The sequence below is a fragment of the Nothoprocta perdicaria genome, unplaced genomic scaffold (assembly GCF_003342845.1).
Source record: "Nothoprocta perdicaria isolate Ctin4 unplaced genomic scaffold, notPer1 scaffold_72, whole genome shotgun sequence".
In the NCBI taxonomy this organism is placed as follows: Eukaryota; Metazoa; Chordata; class Aves; order Tinamiformes; family Tinamidae; genus Nothoprocta; species Nothoprocta perdicaria.
In genome coordinates this window covers 167,072-187,671 of record NW_020455999.1, presented here as the reverse complement: position 1 = coordinate 187,671, position 20,600 = coordinate 167,072, and the positions used below count along the sequence as shown (strand labels likewise).

Here is a 20,600-nt window from a genome sequence, read left to right as displayed (position 1 = left end):
CGGGAAAAAGGGGGGGGTTCTTCCCATCACCACAAGGTCTGTCTAAAAGCTGGGCAGGACGATGACGCCTCGAGGGGAAAGGGAGGGCAGGCGATGGACACAGAAACCTGGCGGCCCTCTACAAACCTGACGCTGCAGAAGGAGAAGTCCTCAAAACAAATACACCTCTTTCCATCCTTAAAGAGGCAAGCGGGAGCCTCCCTTCCCGAGGATTGCTGACAAGGCCGAACCCCAGGGGGGATTCGCTGCAAAAGCGGCTCTGATCACTTGCTCCGAAGGCTCCAAAAGCCACCGTCCTTTCCCCGTCCTTCCATCCTCTGGCTTGTGTCAAGCTTGGAGCTGCCGCCATCAGAACAGGTCGCTGCCGAAGGAGCCTTTGCCCTTTTTGCGCTTGGTTTTGGCGGCCGCCGTGGTGAAGTCGAGCGACTCGAGGCGGAAAGGCCGCGGCTGGGGCAGCTCGGGAGCCGGCGGGGCCGAGGCCGCGCTGCTGCTCGGAGGGAGGCTCAGGCCCGAGCCAGGATTGTGGGGAGCTGCAAAGGAAAAGGAGGGGCCACCATTAGCTGTGCCACCTGTTTGGATACAGAGATGCTTTTCTGCGTTCCCTGCTCCATTCTGGATTTAGCCGTGACATTTAAGGGCAGAAACGCCCATGTTTTATTTCCACACAATAGCAAACTCTGCCGCCTGACTGCTGTGCTGCCTGTTTTGGTGCCCCCTCCACATTTTGGGAAAGACATTGTGACCTTCCCAGCATGTGGCCACCCTCATCTAGTTTGCTTAAACACTGATAAGTGCTTCATTTAGTGCTGGCTTTGTTTATTCCCTGTAATTGAAGCACTCGAGTGCCCCGGGGACAGGCACCGCTGCTGAGAGCGGTAACACCAGTTATTTATTCACGCACTGCTCTCTGTGTTGCTGTATCAAGGTTTTCCAGAGCAGGGCGGGCAGCTCTGTACCCCAGGCAGGTTCTGACCTGCTCGCTGAAGCTGCCGTGCAAAAAGCAAATAGTAGCAGGGTGGATTTTGTTCTGCAATCACTGGCTCTTGAGGACCCACACGGGCACAGTAATTCTGTGCCACTCAAGCCTGATGTTTTGTAAGGATTGCTTTTTGTTGTATGTATCTAGGGGAGGCCGTAGCCAGGAACCAAAATAAAGTATTTCAAATGTTCTGCAAATCAGCAACGTTTATGTTGTGTCCTAGTGCAGCAAAGGTCTGGAGTTCTGCAACATACACATTTTAATTACTTTACCTCATTTTGCAGGATATTTGTGTCAATTCAAGGGAGCTGTGTGCACCAATGCTTCTGTTTTCAGATGTTCACATTTAAGTATTCCTAATCCAAGTTTTGCCACATGCATTGTCATGGAGAACTACATCTACGGCCAGCTGAAGCAGAACGACACACAGGCTAGTGCTCCCAAAAAATCAGCAGCCCAGGACATGTACTCCTGAGGAATTAAGATGAACAGCAACAACGTATTGGGCAAAAGTCCCCGGAGACCCATTTACCTCTGCTCTTCACCGGGTCAGTGTTAAGCATCTGACTGGCTCGCTTGGATCGGAAGTAGTTGCTGGCAATGTTCTCGCTATCACTCCTGCTCAACATCAGCTTGTAGCGGTCCTCCTCTTGCTGGAATCAGAAAACACTCGTTCTTAGACACCCGAGTGTCACAGGTTGAGGCTTTGAAATACTGCCAAGTACCGTAACAGAAGATACAAACAAGTTCTTGGTTAGAGTGACACAAAGAAATCTATATAGGTGATAGCCCAGCCTACCAAGGCCACACTAGTGCTCCACCTGCTCACAGGCAGCGTGGTCTTAGCTGGACCCAAACCACGAGCATGTCCAAGTGGAGCCTACGTCTTCCTCTGGTCACCAAATTGTGCCACTAAGCTCTCTGCTTGATTTACTTGATTTTACACATATTTCAAGGGTCCTCTGCTGTAATCCTGCTGGCTCACACCGATTACATACAGCTGCCATTGTATGGCAGGTATATATACAACTGGTGTGTTTGATGTTTTGCCCAGCCAACCCAGCACACACGGGAGACACAAGGACTTCTCAGCAGGACTTTCCAGGACATCAGAAGGAAAAGAAATACAATTTACCATTGCTAGTTCTCCACTCTCAGCTGAAGGGATCTTTCTGGCAGGTTTTCCCTGTGGCAGTGATGAAACTGCTATGAGAAAAGACAAAATATTAAGGGGCTATCATGTCTAAAACAATTACGCTCATGATCGAGCTCCTTGATCCCCACCACTATTTATTGAGCTAACAGAGATCCTTCAAGGACCCTTACTGTGATTTGCACCCGAGGACTGGGATAGGATATGCACCAGCGAAAGCAGTAACAGGCGAATTCACCAGCTCTTGGAGGGAAGTTTTACAGGGAAGGCAACACACCTCTTTGGCTAAGGCAACACACAAGCATGTGAAGAACACAGGGATCCCAAATTCTAATTTTTGGTCAACAAAAGGTCCCTGTGAAACTCCAGGAAAGCTACCTAGCTGAAATCAAGATGTTTCCTTGCCTTAGCTGCTCAAGCTTCAGAACAAGTCTTGTAATACCACATGAGGGGTGCTGCTGTGTTCATTCATTAGTGGCATAAAGTGCTTTAAGATCCTAGGATGAACAGTTTCAAGGGAGCATCACATTTGTTTTAAGCACTAGCTGCAAATTCAGTTTCCACAGAAGAGACCTGCAGTACTGAACACACGTGAAGCTGCAGGGAACCCTTTGTCTGCCTGCTCTCAATTTTTAATCAAGTGTTGTGTAGACCCACAAAGAGGTGGGTTGGTCAGAGTGACACAAATTCACTAGTTTTGTCCTCATTAAACTAGGTTATTACCCAGAACTTCCAGAAAAACTCCAGCCTGTGCTCTGCATGCAAGATTTTACAAGTGAGCGCAATCCAAACGGGATAAACAGCAAGCTGGTGTGCTGATGAGCTGGGAAAAAGCCGGGTGATAGCAGCAGAGTTGAGCTGCTCCTCTTACCTGCAGGAAGGCTGGTTTTCTGAATGACAGGCTCTGGAATTTTCCAGCAGGCAGCCTCCTCATCCCAGACACACTCGCGCTTGATCTTATCCAGATTGCTGTAGTTGCAGTCGCGCCGGATGAGGGTCTGCACCCGATCTAGCAGCTGCTGGAAGAGCATCAGGTCTCGCTCCAGCCGGCGGATAGTGCCGAGGTAATCAATCTTTTCTAGTTCAAACTCCGACTGCAAATCTTTGATCTCCGTCTCGGCAGCCCGCAGCTGGGTCATTAAAACAAAAGGGCTAGTTGGGATTATAACGGAGAGAGGACTGCTAATGACTATGAGTGTGGAAATTTGTCAGAGAAATCATTCCGTTTTCTCTGAAGACAGATAAGGAAGAAGGGTAAGAAATAATGAACAGCCTGGGAAAGTGGACCAGTAATTTTTTTTTTCACTGTCGGGTTACACAAGTCTGAGGAGGCACTTACAGGGAAGTATGGTGGCAAAACTCAAAAATGCTGCAGGAAGATACATTATTCTATGCTGTGGATTTAGAATCAATTGAAGACAGCAACTTAGCCATGTTCAGGAGATTATAAGGTTAATAAGAACACATACAGTTACTTCTCACTATTTAAATAACAGAAGCTTCAATGCTTCAGATTTCTGATTTCTAAGTCATGTAATAGATTGCACATGCCGGCAGAGGGAGTCGCATCCTCTCCCTTGAGCAGACACGTTCACCCAGCCAAACTCTTACACAATAAGGTTGAAAATGGTCAGGTGAGGCCTTGAGAAAGCTGCAGACAGGGAACAACTCGTTTCACCACTGTGAGTGATGCTACAGCAAATATTTTATAGGAATGCACACAATAAACCTGGTAGGTAATAACACAGGCGCACATAAGAAACATTAGACACAGGCAGAGTCATTCTCTAGACAGGTTGCCTGCAGTGCCTCAGCGTGAAGAAGATGTAAGCAGAGGAGGGAAGACAGGCGAGAATATGTCAAATAAATACATTAAAAAGCCATCCTGAGAATAACTGCCCCGAATGCTCCCTAAATGAAGCAGGGAGTCCAAAGCTGCTTTTGCAGGCTTACCTTTCTCTGCATCTTCTCCAGAAGTTTGCTCTTGGCTCGAACCTCTTCCTGGATGGAGTCGTAGACATTAAGCAGGACCCAGTCGCTGCTGTCCTCGTTGGAGCTCTGCAGCGCGGCCACCAGCTGCATCCTCCGCTCGTCTGCATACTTTTTTCGGCGTTTATGCTTTTCTTTGAGGTCCTTGTTTTTAGCCTGTTCTCCTCCTACTACCTGTTGTTCCAGCATCTGCAGCCTGGAAAAGGCAAATACCTCTCTCAGATCAGCCATGCAAAGAAACATTTCCTACCTGAAGGACATTTGGAAAGATGTGATACAGAAATTGTCATTTCTTCTGAGATTTGCTCATCTGAGCAGTGACGGCAAATTCCACATTTTAATGACACTTTGTCATAAACACTGACATGGACCCAAGCCAAAGTGCCTGCTACTCTGAGCGCTTTTGTCATCCAAATATGTCTGAAAAACAGCTTCTACACTCACAGAATTCTGTTAAAAACACTGTTTTGTGTAATGCATGTTTCACTTCTTCTTTCTTGCTCTGAAAGCTCTCAAAGCAAGCACAGAAGGTGCCAAAATTAAAGGCAAAATGCAAACCAATACTTTAAGCGGTGGATAGGGGAGCTGCACGGCTGGAAGCTGCAGCACATTCTCTCTACTGAAGCAGTATCAGCAAGGGTTTTGTGACTGGGGCTACCTCAGCGGTGCTTGAGCACAGACCCAGGTCCAGCTCTGAAGCGGAGCTCGTTCTCACATCCTCATGAGCTCTCTATGCTCTCTATGAGGCAGAGGGATTTGGAGGCAGCCTGAGGGTCAGGCTAACTTTGCACAGTGAAGCAGTGCAAGCAGCAAGCTACCATCACCCTAAAAACGTAGCAATGTGGCTCTTGCAACTCTTCCAAGGACCGGAGCACCGTTCTTTAAGGCACCTTGGTCTTGGACATCAGGACAATCCTGATGTCGCCCTGCTGATCTTGATGCCTGTGGCGAAACTCCCAGAAGGCAGATAAATATTTGACAAAGCGTAAGACCAAGTGTCCTTCCGTGAGTCACAGGACAAACTGGCAGCCACACATCCTGAGGGAGCAATCTGTTTCTAGACATTTTGCATGCTTGAGAGAAAATCTGTTCCCCTCCCAACTCGCACACAGCTCATGCAAAGTTCCTGCCGCCTTTGGAATATGGCAGTGTTCCTCTAATGCCTGGCTGTGCAGAGGATGGCAAAAACGGGCTCGCTCGCCCCTTATGCCGTTGCACTGAGGCACGTGCCAGGAGCAACTGCAAACCACCGTCTTCCCCCGCTGCGGCTCATGCCTATTCAGACAAGGCATGGTGTAATCCAGGGCTGTTTTCTTTGTCTGCACAGGGATCTGCATCAGAGAAGGTATCTCAGGGGGTGGTCAGCAGGCTGAAATTGGAGCAAATCCCACTCCTGGTGGGACCTACACTGGTAATATCCTCTTAGCTATCTTCAAACCCAGCGCTAAAGAGCACTGGTGTCCACCAGAGGTGACTTGCTCTTCTACTTTACTGCCCTTCCCCACTAGCCTTCAGTATCTTTTGCTGAATGCACAACTGAACCCTACTTTGCTGAATATCAGAACTCACAGCCATCTGATGGGGAAACCTTTTAAAAAGGGGCTTTGAAAATCCCGTGCCCGTGGAGCCAACCCATCCTGCCTAATCTGCAGAGAACTTTGATTTTAACAATGTAATTAGGAGACTATTTTGTCCATGCTTGCTACAAAAAGGAACTTGGCAATAGGACTATTAAGATTTGATATAAACAAAATGAATGGCTTCTTTACAGCCTCCTCCATGAAGGCAGAGAACTGTCTGCAGATCACAGACGGTGCTATTCTGTATTTCTTTATGGCTTCTTCTTCAGCTAGGTGAAGCCCAAAAGAGCAAGTATGGTCCACAGGAGCTCATAGTAAGGCTGAAAGAATAGTTAAAGAGAGTGAAACTTCTCAGAATGAAACTGTATCATCCACAATAGGATATCTTAGTATTTCTAATTTTAACATAATTCCACTCAAAAGGGTAAAATACAGAAATCAGCAGAATTTGCTTCTTCCAGTATATGCAAGGAACATACATCTCGCAGAGGAAAACCGGGGTAAGACACAAACAAGACGGGCCAAGCGTGAGTCTTAAATCTGCACCCCTCACATGCCAATCGTGTGATCCAGGCCCTGGACCTAAGGTTGTCTGTTCTCAGGCATTTAGCATCTCTGGCAAATTTCTTGGCATCATCTAATGCCACAGCTACCATTTAACTACTCAAACAGGACAGAGTTGATTTGGGGAGGAAGAATATGCATGTGCTTAATTTTATGGTGCACTGAACACACAGCTGAAGCTCAACAGTTGTAATATTATGCAAGAACAGGATGGCTTCTTGCCTGTGTGCGATACACAGGAGACAGTTCACAGGACCAGAGGTATCTTGTACAGTCACTGACCTGGCAAGCACCTGCTGCTGGTCTACAGGCATTGAAATCCTCTCAGCAGTGACAGCCACCTCTGCTCTGGTGCTCTCCCTGGTCACACTGCCAGTGTCCTGAGCTGCCTGAGGCTCTGCAGGGTCCTAAGGACAAAAAGGAAACCAGAGGCTGCAGCTCTGAAAAGATGCAGTGCAAGGACTGGGGGAGCTCAAGCACCAAACTACCAGCTCAAGGACTGCTCATTGCCCAGAGACTGAGGAGCTCTGCATCACTGTGCTCCGAGTTGCCAGGACTACCATGCTGTCTTCAGTAGGATGAGGTTTAGGCACTGGAAAAACTATCTTCCTCCCTGCTCCTCAGTTGCCTTTCTCATATTCTGCCCTAAATGTGCTGCTGTGCACGTTTAACTAGTATTAGGCCCTGCCCCAGAGGCAGATATAGGAAAAAATAGATAACAGCACACTTAAGCAGATTTGTGAACACCCAGCAGATGCTGATGACAAGCAGAAAAGTTTATTCAACCCAAGCATGACAATTGGCCCCAAGGGTACCTTGGCTGACATTGGTTCTTCGTCTGCTGCAACAACAGAGTCTTCAGGCAAAGGTGTCTCATCGGGAGTAGCTTCAGTTCTCATGACAGCTTCTGGAGAGCAAAAGGGGAAATACCCACAATGTCAACGATGAGCACTGCAGAACCAACAGGTAAATTTGCAAAAACATCACGCAAAATCTTTACCAGAAACTGAAAGCTATACATCTGGGAGGAAATGCCCCGTTATTTACTTTCACACACTGGTCAGTAAAAGCCATCAGAGAGACCCTGAGGGCAAGTCAAGTGAGTAATAAAGGTCAAGGTTGGGAAAGCTTGGATCCTCCTGTTCTCACACAAATAATCTGTTTCAGACAGCTGGGGGCACACATTTATAATGAGAGGGAAAAAAAAACAATCGCTCACTTTAGGAAATGATAGCATCAACGCCTTGTGTTATAGGTTCAATAATTAATCTCGAGCGCTGAGTGCTGACTAAGCACATTACAAAACATGCTCTGAGGCAGTATAGAAGTGCAAGAGAAAAGCAGCAACGAAGAGGACAGCTGGGCGTAAGTTATAGGTGTGTGAGCAGAATATCTGCCCTCCAGCAAGGCGATGGTGTCGATAATTCACCAGGAAACCAAGAGCTGCATCAAATCTGCACGCAACGGAAGAGACACCCGCAGCCACCTTCATCTGCGGCACGTGAGTTGTGCAAAACCAATCAGATCAAGACAGAGCACTGCCTGCCGAGACCAGTCATCTCTGCGATTCAAGCCTCTGTTCTAGGCAAACACTGCTAAAGTCAGAGGAAATTCACGTCGACACAGGCAGAGCTGCATTTCTTTGCCTCGGGGATGGCAGGGTAGGGCCAGGCTGGTCCTGTCCCAGGAAAGAGGTGGGGGAGATAGGCAAGGAGACCAAGCTGGGACAAAGAATCTTAAGAAGGGCCCAGGAGAGCCAGACTTAACGCTTCTGCTATAGATAAGGGACAGGTGGGATGAAAACAGGGACTGCTGTTGCTGCTAGGCAGCACTTACTGCAGTGGTAGTCACTGCCACTTCAGGTGTTGCAGTAGCTGCCACTTTGCAAGAAAACATGTTTTCACACATGCCCAGAGGAAACACTCCAGCTTATTACCAGCATTGGGGAACCTTCAACCTGGGCTGGCCTCACTCTAGCCCCCTCCATGTGCCTCGTCCACACCTGCTTCCTTCCTGAGGTTCTCTTCCAGAGTGGACAGCTTGCGATCATAGGAGTTCTTCAAGCTCGTGAGGTCCTCCTCAAGGCGGGCACGGGATTCCTGCTCGGCCTCGAAATCTGCCTTTAGCAGAGCCAGCCTCAGTTCGTACTCCTGTAAGGCACAGCAGAGAGCCTGAGGCACCATCCCTGCTCCTGACTGCACACAGCCATTCCTGCATCCACCACAACGCAACGGAACTGTCCTCTATTAATGGACACTTTTCTGTGATTTAGGTGGACACGGGAGCTGAGGAAAGGCGGCTTGTTAGCCCTAGAACTGCCATCTCTCATTTCTTCCAGAAAATGATCATCTTGGGCATACGTGGTGCTCTGGAAGGAGCTTTGTAAAAAGCAAGGAGAAAGTTTATTCCCTTCTGGCCTATTCTCTTTGTCTTCTCAGCACTCCATTCTTCCTCCTGGATCCATCTCTCCTTTCTCTTTTTCTCCATCTTTCTACTGTTACTAATGTAATTTACTTCTCCCTCCTCTGACAGAACAAATCTGAGTTTCACACACACTTTCCTCTTTTTTGATACATGTGCTTCAAAAAGCCTTTTTGGGAATCTGTTCCAATTCATCTCCAGAGAAGTGGGAAAAAAACAATGAGAGAAAATGGTATTAAAGGAAGTCCTCCACCAACATACATCCTGTCCATAGCAAAAGTCCAAGGACCAAAAAATGCATAGAGAACTGTACTGAGAAGGCTACACCACAAACCCCTGCACCATATTTGTGATGAGGATTATAAAAACCTAGGAGCATCACTAGAACACAGTATGGATAGCCCTTTCCTCACTCACTTGTCGGATCAGCTGTTTCTCTGCCTCAACATCTGCCTGGGATTCAGGTAGAGGAGCTGGTTTCATTTCCAGGGGAGAGGTCTCAGCAGGTAAAAGCCCTGCAAAGCAAAGCAGAAATAAAACTGAGTCGCAGTTGCCGGGTGGGATTCTCTGTACAATGCCTGGAAACAGAACAAAGAACAGCTCAATCCACGTGCTGCCTTCAGCCGCGCTCGTGTGCCAGCACCCGCGCTGTCAAAACGCCCACTGGCCTGGGACTCCACAGGTGTGGGGAGAGAAGCAGTCACTGCTGAGCAGAGGAGTAGACATTTAAGCTTCAGGTATAGAAAGGCAAATATAAATTTAATCTCTTGCACAGAATAACAGGAGACTTGTTTCCAGGGATATGCTAACAGATTTGGAAAATAAAATACCCTGAGAAGGAGATGAAAGGCGAAAGAAAAACAAAAGAGAAGAAAAACAGGCAACTTTCAATGGCGGGTGCTTTGTTCTCAGAAAGGGATAAATTTCCTTAAGATGGTTCTTTCCCATTTGTCCTCACATTCACTATTCCTGCTTCACAGCAAAGAGTGAGTTTGTGGAGGCTGGGTTGAAGCCTCAAACAGAGCACAATATTTCTCTGTCAGCAGGGCAACACTCTTATTGTAGAGTCCAAAAAACAAAGGGAGAACAAGGGCTGAATTCTAATTTTGAAAAAAATAGGAATATTTAATAAAGAATTTTACATTATTATTTCTTTAGCAGCTCATCTTTGTTCTGCCAGCTGCACTCTCTCTTCTGCAACGGACCAAATCCAAGCTAGAATTACCGAGAATCACCAAGGATTTGAATCACGTCTGCCTTTTAACAGAATTTGTCTTACTGAAGGCAAGGGAAAACACAGGAGAGTTGAGAGGGTCTGTGCAAAGTGGAATAAGGTCAATTTGCCAACAGTGCAGAACAAACAGAACTCGTAGAATGGAGGAGAGCTCTTCCTAATACGTAATGGAATGGCTGAGGTGAAATCAAACGAGCATTTTATGGGTAAAAGTTTGTCATTCTGCGAAAGCTAAAACTTCGGTGGAGCTACTGAGGTCTCTCTTACCTGACAAGGTATTTGTGCTCATCTGCTCAGCTAAAATAGCCTTCAGCTTCTTAATCTCCTCCTGATACTCTCTCAACAGAGTATCCTTGGGGTCCTCGTTGATACAAGGCTTGTTCTTGATGTTCTTCGCTCGATTCGCATAGCGCAACGTGCTCAGGGTCTCATCATAGTTGCTATCGGCCGGAGATAAGCACGCAACCATCAGGGTCTTGGTGTTGCCTCCGAGGGAGTCCTGCAGCAGCCTCGTCAGCTTTGAGTCTCGATACGGGATGTGTTTACACCGGCCATCGACCAGGGCTGAGATGACGTTGCCCAGGGCTGAGAGAGACAGGTTGATTTTGGTGGCCTCTTTGAGCCGTTCCCCCGTGGCTCCCGTTTTGGACTGCCTCTCACTTCCCGCCAGGTCCACCAAATTGAGTTTGGCAGCCCTAAGATGATCCTGCCCTCTCTCATCTGGAAGAAAGTAATTTGGGGTTAGGGTCTTCTCACAAAGCAGTCTCTTAACAATAAAAGCAAAAACATCTCTGGCACCATGTTTCAGCTCAAGCCCCATTCTTTGTTTGCACTTGGGCCCTGCTTCCCTTTAGCAAATACCTACTTAATTTTAGAGCTATACATTTTTGTGCTTTCCTGAACCATTTCTAGAGGATGCCACAAAAAATTCGTAACCATTACTACCTACTGAGCCGTGAAGCCTCCACAGACCTCCCTAGGAGGCGAGTATGGTTAGATTTTTATGCAAAAGCTCCTGCAAGGAACAAGAGCAGAGCATGGATTTCAGGACTTCTTTCCTCCAAGAATTATTTCACAAAGTTAAATGACAACTGAGAGCAGGAGGGAGCATGAAGTTTGAATGGGACTCAACAGGAAGCAGCTGGAGCAAGACTAAATGGAAGGAAGGGGCCAAAGGGTGAGCTCTCCAAATGCCTTCATGATATGGGGAGAAAGACAGGAAGGTCAGTTCCAGGGACAACCGTGCCAGGCCTGGAGGAACCCCTAGAGTGGGAAGCAGCATTTCCATGAATTTCCAAACAACAGCTTTTCTCAAGACCTACCCTAATCAGGGGAGATGTTCAAGTAGCTTCCTGCCATGCTTCAAAAGAAAAAAAAAATTAAAAAATAATAAAAAAAACCCATATCCTATCAAGAGATCCAAATACCATGCAGGACCACCATCTGGCTCTCTGTCCCAAGACGGCGCAAACATTCAAGAAGCAAGGCAAATCTTCCCCCTTGTCCAGATAGCTCTGAAACTGCGCAGTGAGTCAGCACGCAGGCATGCTCAGCAGCATCTGTTCCTCCTCAAATCACAGTGTTCTCAATGAGAAAGTAAAATGAGGGAACATATGCAAGCAACAAGACAATTCAGGGAAATCGGGGCTGAACTCGGGACCTCACCCGCCGGGCTGAGGAGCCAGGTCTCCTCAGCGAGCTGGCTTCCCCTCGTACCTGTGTGGCAAGAAGTGAGCTGAAGTCAAGAGCGAGTTAACAGCTATGTGGAAGCACAGCACACCTCATGCATGTAATAATACCTGCTTCATGACCTACATTTCTGGGCAAGATTTCCAGTCAACATGATGATACAAATCCCCTGTGACTAAGACACGTTGCATCCAATTGCTTTAAGAAGCCCTCAGTTTCTCTGGCCAGCCTTGCCCAGCTTGCCTGGTACTCTCTGACGTCCTTTCCTCCTCCAAGGAGACAACAGTGCCATTTGCCCGTTTTACACCCACCAAACTAGGCAAGAATAACCTTTTCCAGCCTCATTGGGGGAGCTCATGAGCAAGGACTTGGATGCACCTTCCCAAATCATGGGCTACCCTCCTAAATCCTGGATTTTGCTGTCACGTATCCCTGCCACAATCACTCCTTGCGAGGAATTCCCTTCCTCAAGGGAAGGGCTCCTTTAACACTCCAAGCACAGGTTCACACCAGGGTGCAGGAAGGTTTCAGCTCTTGCAGCCATCTCCTGATTTCCACAATACCTAACCTTGAATTCAGCCAGTGTTAAGTGGTATGACTGTGGAGAAAACCTAAAGAAGAACAAAGAACACTCTGATGTTTGGGGGAAAAGAGGTTCTCAGGTAAGCACAACAAAAAAACACTGCCCTGGGATATTTTTTCAGTTACAGTAATAGATTGTTAACAGTAGAAGCTAACGTCTGCAGCAGAGCTCTGCTAATTGCTTCAGTCCAGATGTTTCTGGCATGTCAAGACATGGGGGAGAAGAGGAAAACAACAGATGGAGCTCGAAGAGTCCATTCTCTCACTCTCTGAGTGCCAGGATGAATGGACAGTGAGAAAAAGCAGGTTTTCTAACCCTTTCCCCTCCTCCCGCCTTGCTTCATACAAACAGCGACTTGGCAATTAAAAAGTTGTTTTGGCTTCTGCCAGGACTTTTACCCAAGGAGGCTGTTTGTTCCAAGCAGGGAGCTTAGTGGGTTTGTTCCCATGATGTAAGGAGGTCCCTCGACTCTTGCTAAAACGCTTGCAGCAGCCTGAAGGTCTCTGCTCTTATTGTCTAGTTCTTTCACACTCTGTCAGCCCTTTCTGGTGGCAGAAGCATTGCCCAAACCCAAACCATCCTCCTGTTAAGCAGACCAATCCCCTAGCAAAACATAAAGGAGTAAAACATCTGCTCCTCTGAATACTCTTGAAGTACAAATGGTAACATGTGCTTTTCATATATCCATAGCTAGAGACGCCCCAGTATTCACCACAATCCTGTGCCTGAATCTAAACTTTTCCTTTAAACAGCAACAACAAAACTCATTCTAATCTCTGTAACTGTGAAGAGCCTTAAATGCCTGTAAATTGGGACGGTCTGCAGGCTCAGCTGGATAACAAGTTTGAACTTCTCCATGCATATCTTCTGGAAGCCCAAAGACAACAATGCAAATACCAACTTTGTTAACTATTTCAGCCAATGAATATCCCAGCAGAACCACCCAGCTACTGAGATTGTGCCAGAACCCTAAACTTGCCACTCAAATATTCCTGCTGCCCTCTACTTGGCTGCCAAAACTTCGCGTTCCCCCTGGGCCGTGCTGGATTGTCAGTAACCCATCTTAAACCACATCGAAACTGAAAAAAAAAAAAAAAAAAAAGAGGAAAAGGTAAAATCAAATTAGCTTGAAAATAGGAAAGAGAGCACTGTCTTGCCTATATACACTTATAACTACAAATGAAACTCAGGAAGGATTTTGAGTTTGGTATCTGACAGTGAAGTGCAAAACAGGGTCTCAGGACAGAACTTAGGTCTCGGGACAACGCAGAGCTCTGTTAATGAATAAGTGAAACCATTCCTGTCAGAGGAACTCTGAGCTGCCATTCTGCAGTACACAATTTTTGAAAGCTTTAAATGGTTACAGGCTAGATGATGAAGAGCACTGCACCTATCTGGATCACAAAATAGGAGTGAAAATACTTAATTTACCTTGTTAGTATCAACTCTGGCTTTTTACAGACACACAGGGCACAAGGATTTGCACCTACCACCTGTGCTGACCGAGAGATCCTGAATATCTCGCATAACCCTTCTCCTCCTGAAAATGAGGTACTGTCACTGACATCTGGAACGACTGTTCAGGAAGGCATTGAGCAACTTTCCCCATGACCGAAACAGGCCAAGAAAACGAAGCCAAGCTGTTCCCAGCCTTAGCTGGGGTCAAGGACTGGACAGAATACAGGAGACAGAATCCCAGAAACAATCCTCTCCAGGTCCAAGTTCAGACCCAGGGATGCAGCTTTATCAGTCACAGAAACGCCGACGGCAGGAAGCCAATGGAAATGAGATACTTGAGAAAGGGAAATTAGTCACTCAAACATTATTAAGGGACTCTCTCATTCCAGTCTTCAAACTGAGATTAGCTGTTTGCTCAAATGATGTGCTCCACGATTAAGCTAAAAGAAGGAATCACTGGGTGAAATTATCCAACTTGCATTATAAAGGAGGTCAAATGAGATAGAAAATGGTATAAATTTCTCCATGCCTCATAGTTTATGAAATCCAACCCAAAGTATGTGGGATGCCTTTTAGCACCCCTAGCCAGAAATAAAGGTAAAAGAGTTATGAATCCTCAGCCATTTCATACAGTGAAGAGGGCCAGCGTTAGGGCACAGCTCTGATTTCTACTAAACCTAAAATCATCCACGCTTTAAATTTTACTGCGGGATCAGTGGCCAGATTGCACGGGCCGTTTCTGTGCTCTGCTTGCTCCAAGCCTGACGCAGGGAATCCAGCACCTACCTACAGTGTAGATCTCCATATTGATGGTAAAGATGGAGTGGGAGCGGGAAGAGTCCTTATTCATGAGGGTATACCCCACAGCGCGGTTCCTCCAGCCCGTCTCCATGATACGCTCGCACTGGACCACGCTATGTACTGTGTGCAGAGAAAGACCCTTCACATACACCCCTTTCTCTGGGTGCTCCTTCAGCTGCAAACAGGGACAACACAGCGCACAAGTTATAACAAGATACAGCAGGACCCCGGGGAAGCAGGCCGAGGCTGCCCATGAGCTCGAGGGCTTAGACACAGGACGAAAGAGCACAGGCTTACGTGAGAATTGTACCCGGCTTAACTGCTGAGGAGTATAACGAGGCTGCGCCCAGCACGCTGAGCACCCACAGCTCTGCAGGGCTGCACATGAAGCTCAGTAGGTGGTCGTCTTTGGCAACCCCTTTCCCCCCGCTGTGACCTCAGTAGGCAGTTGTATGTAGCTACCACCAAGAAATCTGGGACTTCTAAAGCAGCAGCAAAACCACACAAAAACCCAGAGCCACCCTTTAGGTTCTACAGGCAAAAAGAGTTCACACGAAGAGCTTGCTGGTTGATTCCACCATCTTCCAGGCTATGAGACACCCAGCTTCTCCTCACTGCGCTGCTTTTTACCTCCCCTATTACTAAACTGCCTGTGTTAAAAAACTGAAATTTTTTTGACCTACTATAGCAAAATCCATAGCATATCTTCAAGCATAATGTGCTTTTTACAGTCTACACACAGATTCAGTAGGAAAGGATATTGTTACTAGGAACTTCTCTGAACCCTTCTCCTCTGAGAGGGCAGCTCAGTCTCACTGACAAAGCTCAAGTCATGCCCATCACGCACGGGACCATAATAGCTTTCCTCCAAATTAGTTCCTTTCTTTAGATGCTCTACCATCCTATTCAGGCATCTGGATGGAGGTAGAGTGTTAAGTCCTAATAGCACCTTTTCAGCAATTATCTCTCGTGCAGAAGAAAGTTTTCATACAGCATGTTAATAAATTATTGAAATTCTTCCAAGTCTTCAGTGATCCATCAAACCTACATAAAAAAAACACAGAAAACAATCGAGAGATTCCTACCCTCCTACACTAGCCACCTTTGAAGCTTCTTCCACGCTGGAATTTTAAATGAGCTGAGATCATTTTCAGCAGCTGTGTTCTGCCCTGCATCCACCAAGTGCATAACTAAAACCCTATCTTTATCATAAGTCAGCTGGGATATCAAGATGTAGGCGTCATGATTGGGTGTCAAATATATGACAGATACTGCACCTGGCAGTGTGATTTCCAGAGAGGAGCTTGAGACACTTCAGTGATGCACACACTACAAGGAGCAATGGAAACCAGAATCTTTGCTATAAAAAAGAACTGTGCAGAACAGAGCAGAGGTAGCTGAAAACTCTACACTAGATGGGACTTTAACCTTGTCCTATGACTAATGTAAAGACCAGGATTAATCCAGTTACAAAATCATGGCAAACTGCATCATGGCTTTTGACTAAGGTACAGCAGAAACGTGTTGCATGCTGCATTTGAGGATGCTGCAAAGACCAAGTCCCCGGGAAGGGAGAACTTTGCAGCCTCTGGACAAACAGTGGAAGATGTGGCTGATGTTTAGCTCCATAACAAATATTTCAAGTGAGCAGGATGGTATCCTAGCAGAGCTCCGACAGACTCACTCTTCACCGGGTCTCATTTCATGGGAGGTGATGGTGAGCCTCGGAGCAGCGAGTGCAGCCTCACTAAAGTCACTGATGTAAAAGGCAACGAATGCACCTCTGCAAAGAAACAAATAGAAACGGGATTTTCAAAGGAGAAAAAGGGCCAGGCTCCAGCAAGAGGTCAGCGTGGTCCTTGTGTCTCCGCAGGACATGACTGTCTCATTACTCAGTGGAGGCAGCAACAGCCAGTGGCCGTCACCAGTCACCTGCACCGTGACAAGGGTTTCCCTGGAAACTGTTCTGCCCAAGTCCTGCCCTCCCGGTGCCAACTCAGGTTGTCATGGAAACCGGTGTCACCGCTGATGGGGAACAAAGGAAGGGAATCTGCAAAAAAAAGCTCCTTGGAAAACAGCGAGTCCCCTTCTCCCCCTCTTCTCTCGCATGGGAGACGCGCTGGGAAGGCGCCGCAGAGCGCGGCCCGCAAGAGGATTTGCCTCTCCTAAAGGCAGGAGGCTGGAAAAAAACCCATCCACCCAGGGAGGCGCAGGGAGGCAGCCTGATCCGCCACCATTTCGGTGCTTCTGTGCAGCAGATGGTGCTAGTGCCTCGGTTTTCTTTACCGAGGCAATCCTGCAGGGAAGTAAATCAGGACAGGAGACTTGCAGGTCTCCCCCTGGAATAACACATGGGAAAAGGCAGAACTACAAAGCTGCTAAGAAGCAAATTGCAAAAAATTAACCTCTTCATTATGATTTCAGTGAAGTTTATTTCCCTGCCTGTTGGGAGAATTCCCATCTTTCCCATCCATTCCAGTGGGAAGTAACATCTGCTCTGTCCTTTCAAAGGGGCTCAGTCTTTTTAACAGATATCGATATCATCCAGGCCTACACCGGATCACATTAAACTCCTCCTGCTTTAGAGCATAAACCAGCCACAAGATGAAAGGAAGAAACTGTCCCACAAGCAGTTTATTCCATCTTTGCCCAGTAACAAGTTCCAAGCAACTTCCACTAAGGTTCTGCTTCAGGCTACCATCATGAAGGACATTCAGTTTCTCCAACTGGATCCTGCTCCTTCCAACCACATCCCTCCACATCACCTCTTGGCTTCCATATTTGCCACCGTATCTTTACATTTTCTTTTGCCAGAGCATGCTTTCGCACCTCCTTAAGGTATTAATGCTACCTCTTATCTATGCAAATTAAAGCAGGTCCTAATGGGATGCACTGACTGTGGTCTCCTCACCTCCAACTTCTGCTTGGTGTCAGCTCCCAGAAGGTCTCGTACATCTTCATTGTAAATCTCCAAGTAAGAGGCTCTCACCAAGAATTTGGCATTTTCAGCACACTGCACGAAACAGGAATGATTTTAGGATACGGCTCTCAAAATCAAGCCAACTAACCACCTTGCATGTACCCAGTGACAGCTGGGTGCTGGTCTCTCTTCAGCACTTCTTCAAATCTTTCATGGCACTTGGTTTCCAGGTTTAGCTGTTTAACACACTTGCTACAGAAGGTTTCAGGCCTAAAGCTTCTCAGCTGTGAGTCGGTTAAGTCAGATTAGGGCACAGTTGCCCTGACTATAGGCAGGGCCCAGCTTTAGGCTGAGATGTGATATACCCTGAAGTTCACTGCCCATTCTGGCCAGAGAGGATGTCCTAGATGACACCTGCTTTGTAGACCCTCAGCTTTGGCAGGACTGTTGCCTGTTGTCCAGTAAAAATAAGCTTCACAGCCCCCAAGACCAAAACCTCACAGGAACAGGCTGTCACCAAACCTTCTATCGCCTTGGTGGCCACACAACCCTCTTTTACTGATAGTGAAACGTAGAATCTGGGAAGATACTTCCAAAAGTGAGAAACAAACATGCGGTTCTGCGCCAAAGACAATCCGAAGTCCCAAATGAGTCTGATCCCACTCGTGTTACTAAATCGCAGGTGCTCAGCCAGCCAGAACCGCAACAGCGCTCACTCACTCCTTGTGGTATATTGCTGTCCAGCCTGCTGTTCTGCTGAGGTTTCAGGGTTGGGAAACACGGTGTTTTGGTTCAAAACCTTGCCTGGGCTCTAGGACAGGGCACTACTTGTAGCTCTGTCAGAATCTGCAGGGCAGGTGGAAATGGGTAACAGCATGGGTGTTATTCCTCTACCTCCCAAGCCTTGCCAGGATAAATCCTTGCTCGTGGCTCAGAGCATGGCAGCAGCCACTGCAGAAGGCCACAAGAATGAGGAATCCCACAGCTTGACACCGGGATCTCCTTCCCGTCTCCATACACCCACCTGCACACTCTCAAAAATGTGCTCGAAGGCTCTGGGTATGATGCCTTTCTGCGTCGCCGGATCCACAATTCCCTGCATGGTAAACGACTTCCCGCTGCCGGTCTGGCCGTAGGCGAATATTGTGCCATTGTAGCCTTCGGTGACACCCTGGAAAGGGAGCAAAGCCATAAAGCCCTTACCTTTATCTTTTGCATAGCTGGAAATAAGTTGTTCGACTTCTTTCCCATTTAATAAAAGGATTTATTTAAAAAAAAAAAGAAAAAAGAAAAAAGAAAAAAAGAAAGAAGAGTTGCAAATAAATATCAAACAAATCGCTGGGCAACCCGGAGGTGGATGAGATGCACAGATCTAAGCTGCTTTTTGAAATTCTTGTGGAAAGTCCCTCGGGTTCTTAAAAGGAACAAGCCAAGGACTTGGTTAGACATGTCACTGAAAAAATCTGAGAGATGAAAGGATACAAAAGTAGAGCAGGAAGAAAATCCCCCCGTGCCACAGCAATAAGATAACAAATATGTGCTTTATTACTGTGGAAATGCAGTGGGTTTTCTCTCAAAATGCAATGTTTGAAAATATGCAGAAGGCCCGGGCAGGAAGGGCAGCTGACAATGCTCAGAAGACTAGAATATTTTTGCCCATAGGGCATAAAATATTATGAGAACTAGAGAGAAAATGAGGATGCTAGCTGACCATGGGGTGGCCAAAAGGGAGGTCTCCAGCTTAAAATAACAAATATATTATGTTCCAACCACCATCTCAAGGGCAGTCTTTGGACAGCAGACCAAAGGGCAGCGGCACTCACATTTGCTCCTATTTCAGAGGGCAATGATATAAACAGAAGATATTCGGATTTCTTAATGTTTAAATACGCCTCCTGCACGTAAAGTCCCCAACTGCAATACTGAGAAATTGCAAAAGCCTTTGAGGGGGCACTGAAAAATCCCCTCGTGACCGGCACCGAGGCCCCCAGCAGCCTCTTCCCAGGCATTCCCCCAAATCACACGCGTACACATCAGCCACCTCAAGCAACAGGGGCTCTGCGATCCCGTTTATCCCTCCAGCTCTCCTGGAAGAGCGTTTCCAAAGCCTGCTCTCCTCAGGACGAGGAACCTGCCTTAAAATTACCGGTGTACACATCAGCGGTTACTTCTTGCAGCATTTCTCCTCTGCTCGGCTGCTTTACCGCGTCCCAAGCGATGCCCGCGGCCCCTCGGGGCCACTTTGCCAGGCTACACCTAAAGGCTGAGGTCTCCCTTGCCAGGCTACATCTAAGGGTTGAGGTCTCCCTTGCCAGGCTACATCTAAGGGTTGAGGTCCCCCTTGCCAGGCTGCGTCTAAGGGTTGAGGTCCCCCTTGCCAGGCTACGTCTAAGGGTTGAGGTCCCCCTTGCCAGGCTACGTCTAAGGGTTGAGGTCCCCCTTGCCAGGCTACGTCTAAGGGCTGAGGTCCACTTTGCCAGGGTGCATTTAAAGGTTGAGGTCTCCCACTCTGCTCCGCGATTTCTCAACGGAGCCCTGAAATTCCCACATGGACCCACGTCTCGGGCCTCCTCAGAGGGTGCAACTTTCACATAAGCATCCGGATAGAAGGAATTTCCTACGCTCGGATGTAGCCCTGGCCTCAATGCCCTGCTGGATGCCGGAATGGGGTTTTCTCCCCCGTTACATGACGTTTTGAGGTTGCCATTTGCTCCTCCCGCCCTCCTTTGGGTCACAGAAGGGTTGAGGTTGGACGGAACCTCTAGAGATCATCTAGTCCAACCCCCTGTTCCAGCAGCGACACCCAAAGGGTGGCATCCAGGTGGGTTTTGAAGACCTCCAGAGAAGGAAACTCCACAACCCCCCCTGGGCAGCCTGCTCCAGGGCTCTGTCACCCTCACAGCGAAGAAGTTCCTCCTCCCATGGAGACGGAACTTGGAGATGGGGCAGTCTGCACCCATTACCCGTGCTCCCGTCACTGGCCACCACCAAGCGGAGCTTGGCCGCGGGACACCCCAACGCGCGTGGCAGCGGGGCCGCGGCCGCCGCGCAGGCCCCGCGCTCACCTCCACGAGCGGGTAGGCCACCTCGTTGTAGATCTGCTCGGTGCTGTGCTCGCCGCCGTAGGCGCCGTCGAAGGTGAACTGCTTGGGGGGCTCGGCGGCGGCGGCGCCGGGCGCGCGCAGGAAGCAGCGCCCGCGCGCGCTCTCCGTGCGCACCACGAGCTCGC

The 20,600-nt window shown here is 47.9% G+C and overlaps 1 protein-coding gene across 1 annotated transcript; it reads right to left on the bottom strand.

The window, feature by feature from the left end:
* Positions 1-348: 348 nt before the first annotated feature.
* KIF17 (kinesin family member 17) lies at positions 349-18,488 on the bottom strand. The gene is made up of 13 exons (XM_026051066.1): positions 18,396-18,488; positions 17,363-17,464; positions 14,437-14,626; positions 10,188-10,640; positions 9,104-9,201; positions 8,268-8,415; positions 7,081-7,172; positions 6,548-6,672; positions 4,086-4,317; positions 3,004-3,262; positions 2,115-2,185; positions 1,512-1,632; positions 349-530 (listed from the first exon to the last, which is right to left on the bottom strand). Exons 1-13 carry the CDS (start codon positions 18,471-18,473, stop codon positions 349-351), a joined length of 2,151 nt encoding a protein of 716 aa, XP_025906851.1. The 5' UTR covers positions 18,474-18,488.
* Between the last annotated feature and the right edge of the window lie 2,112 nt (positions 18,489-20,600).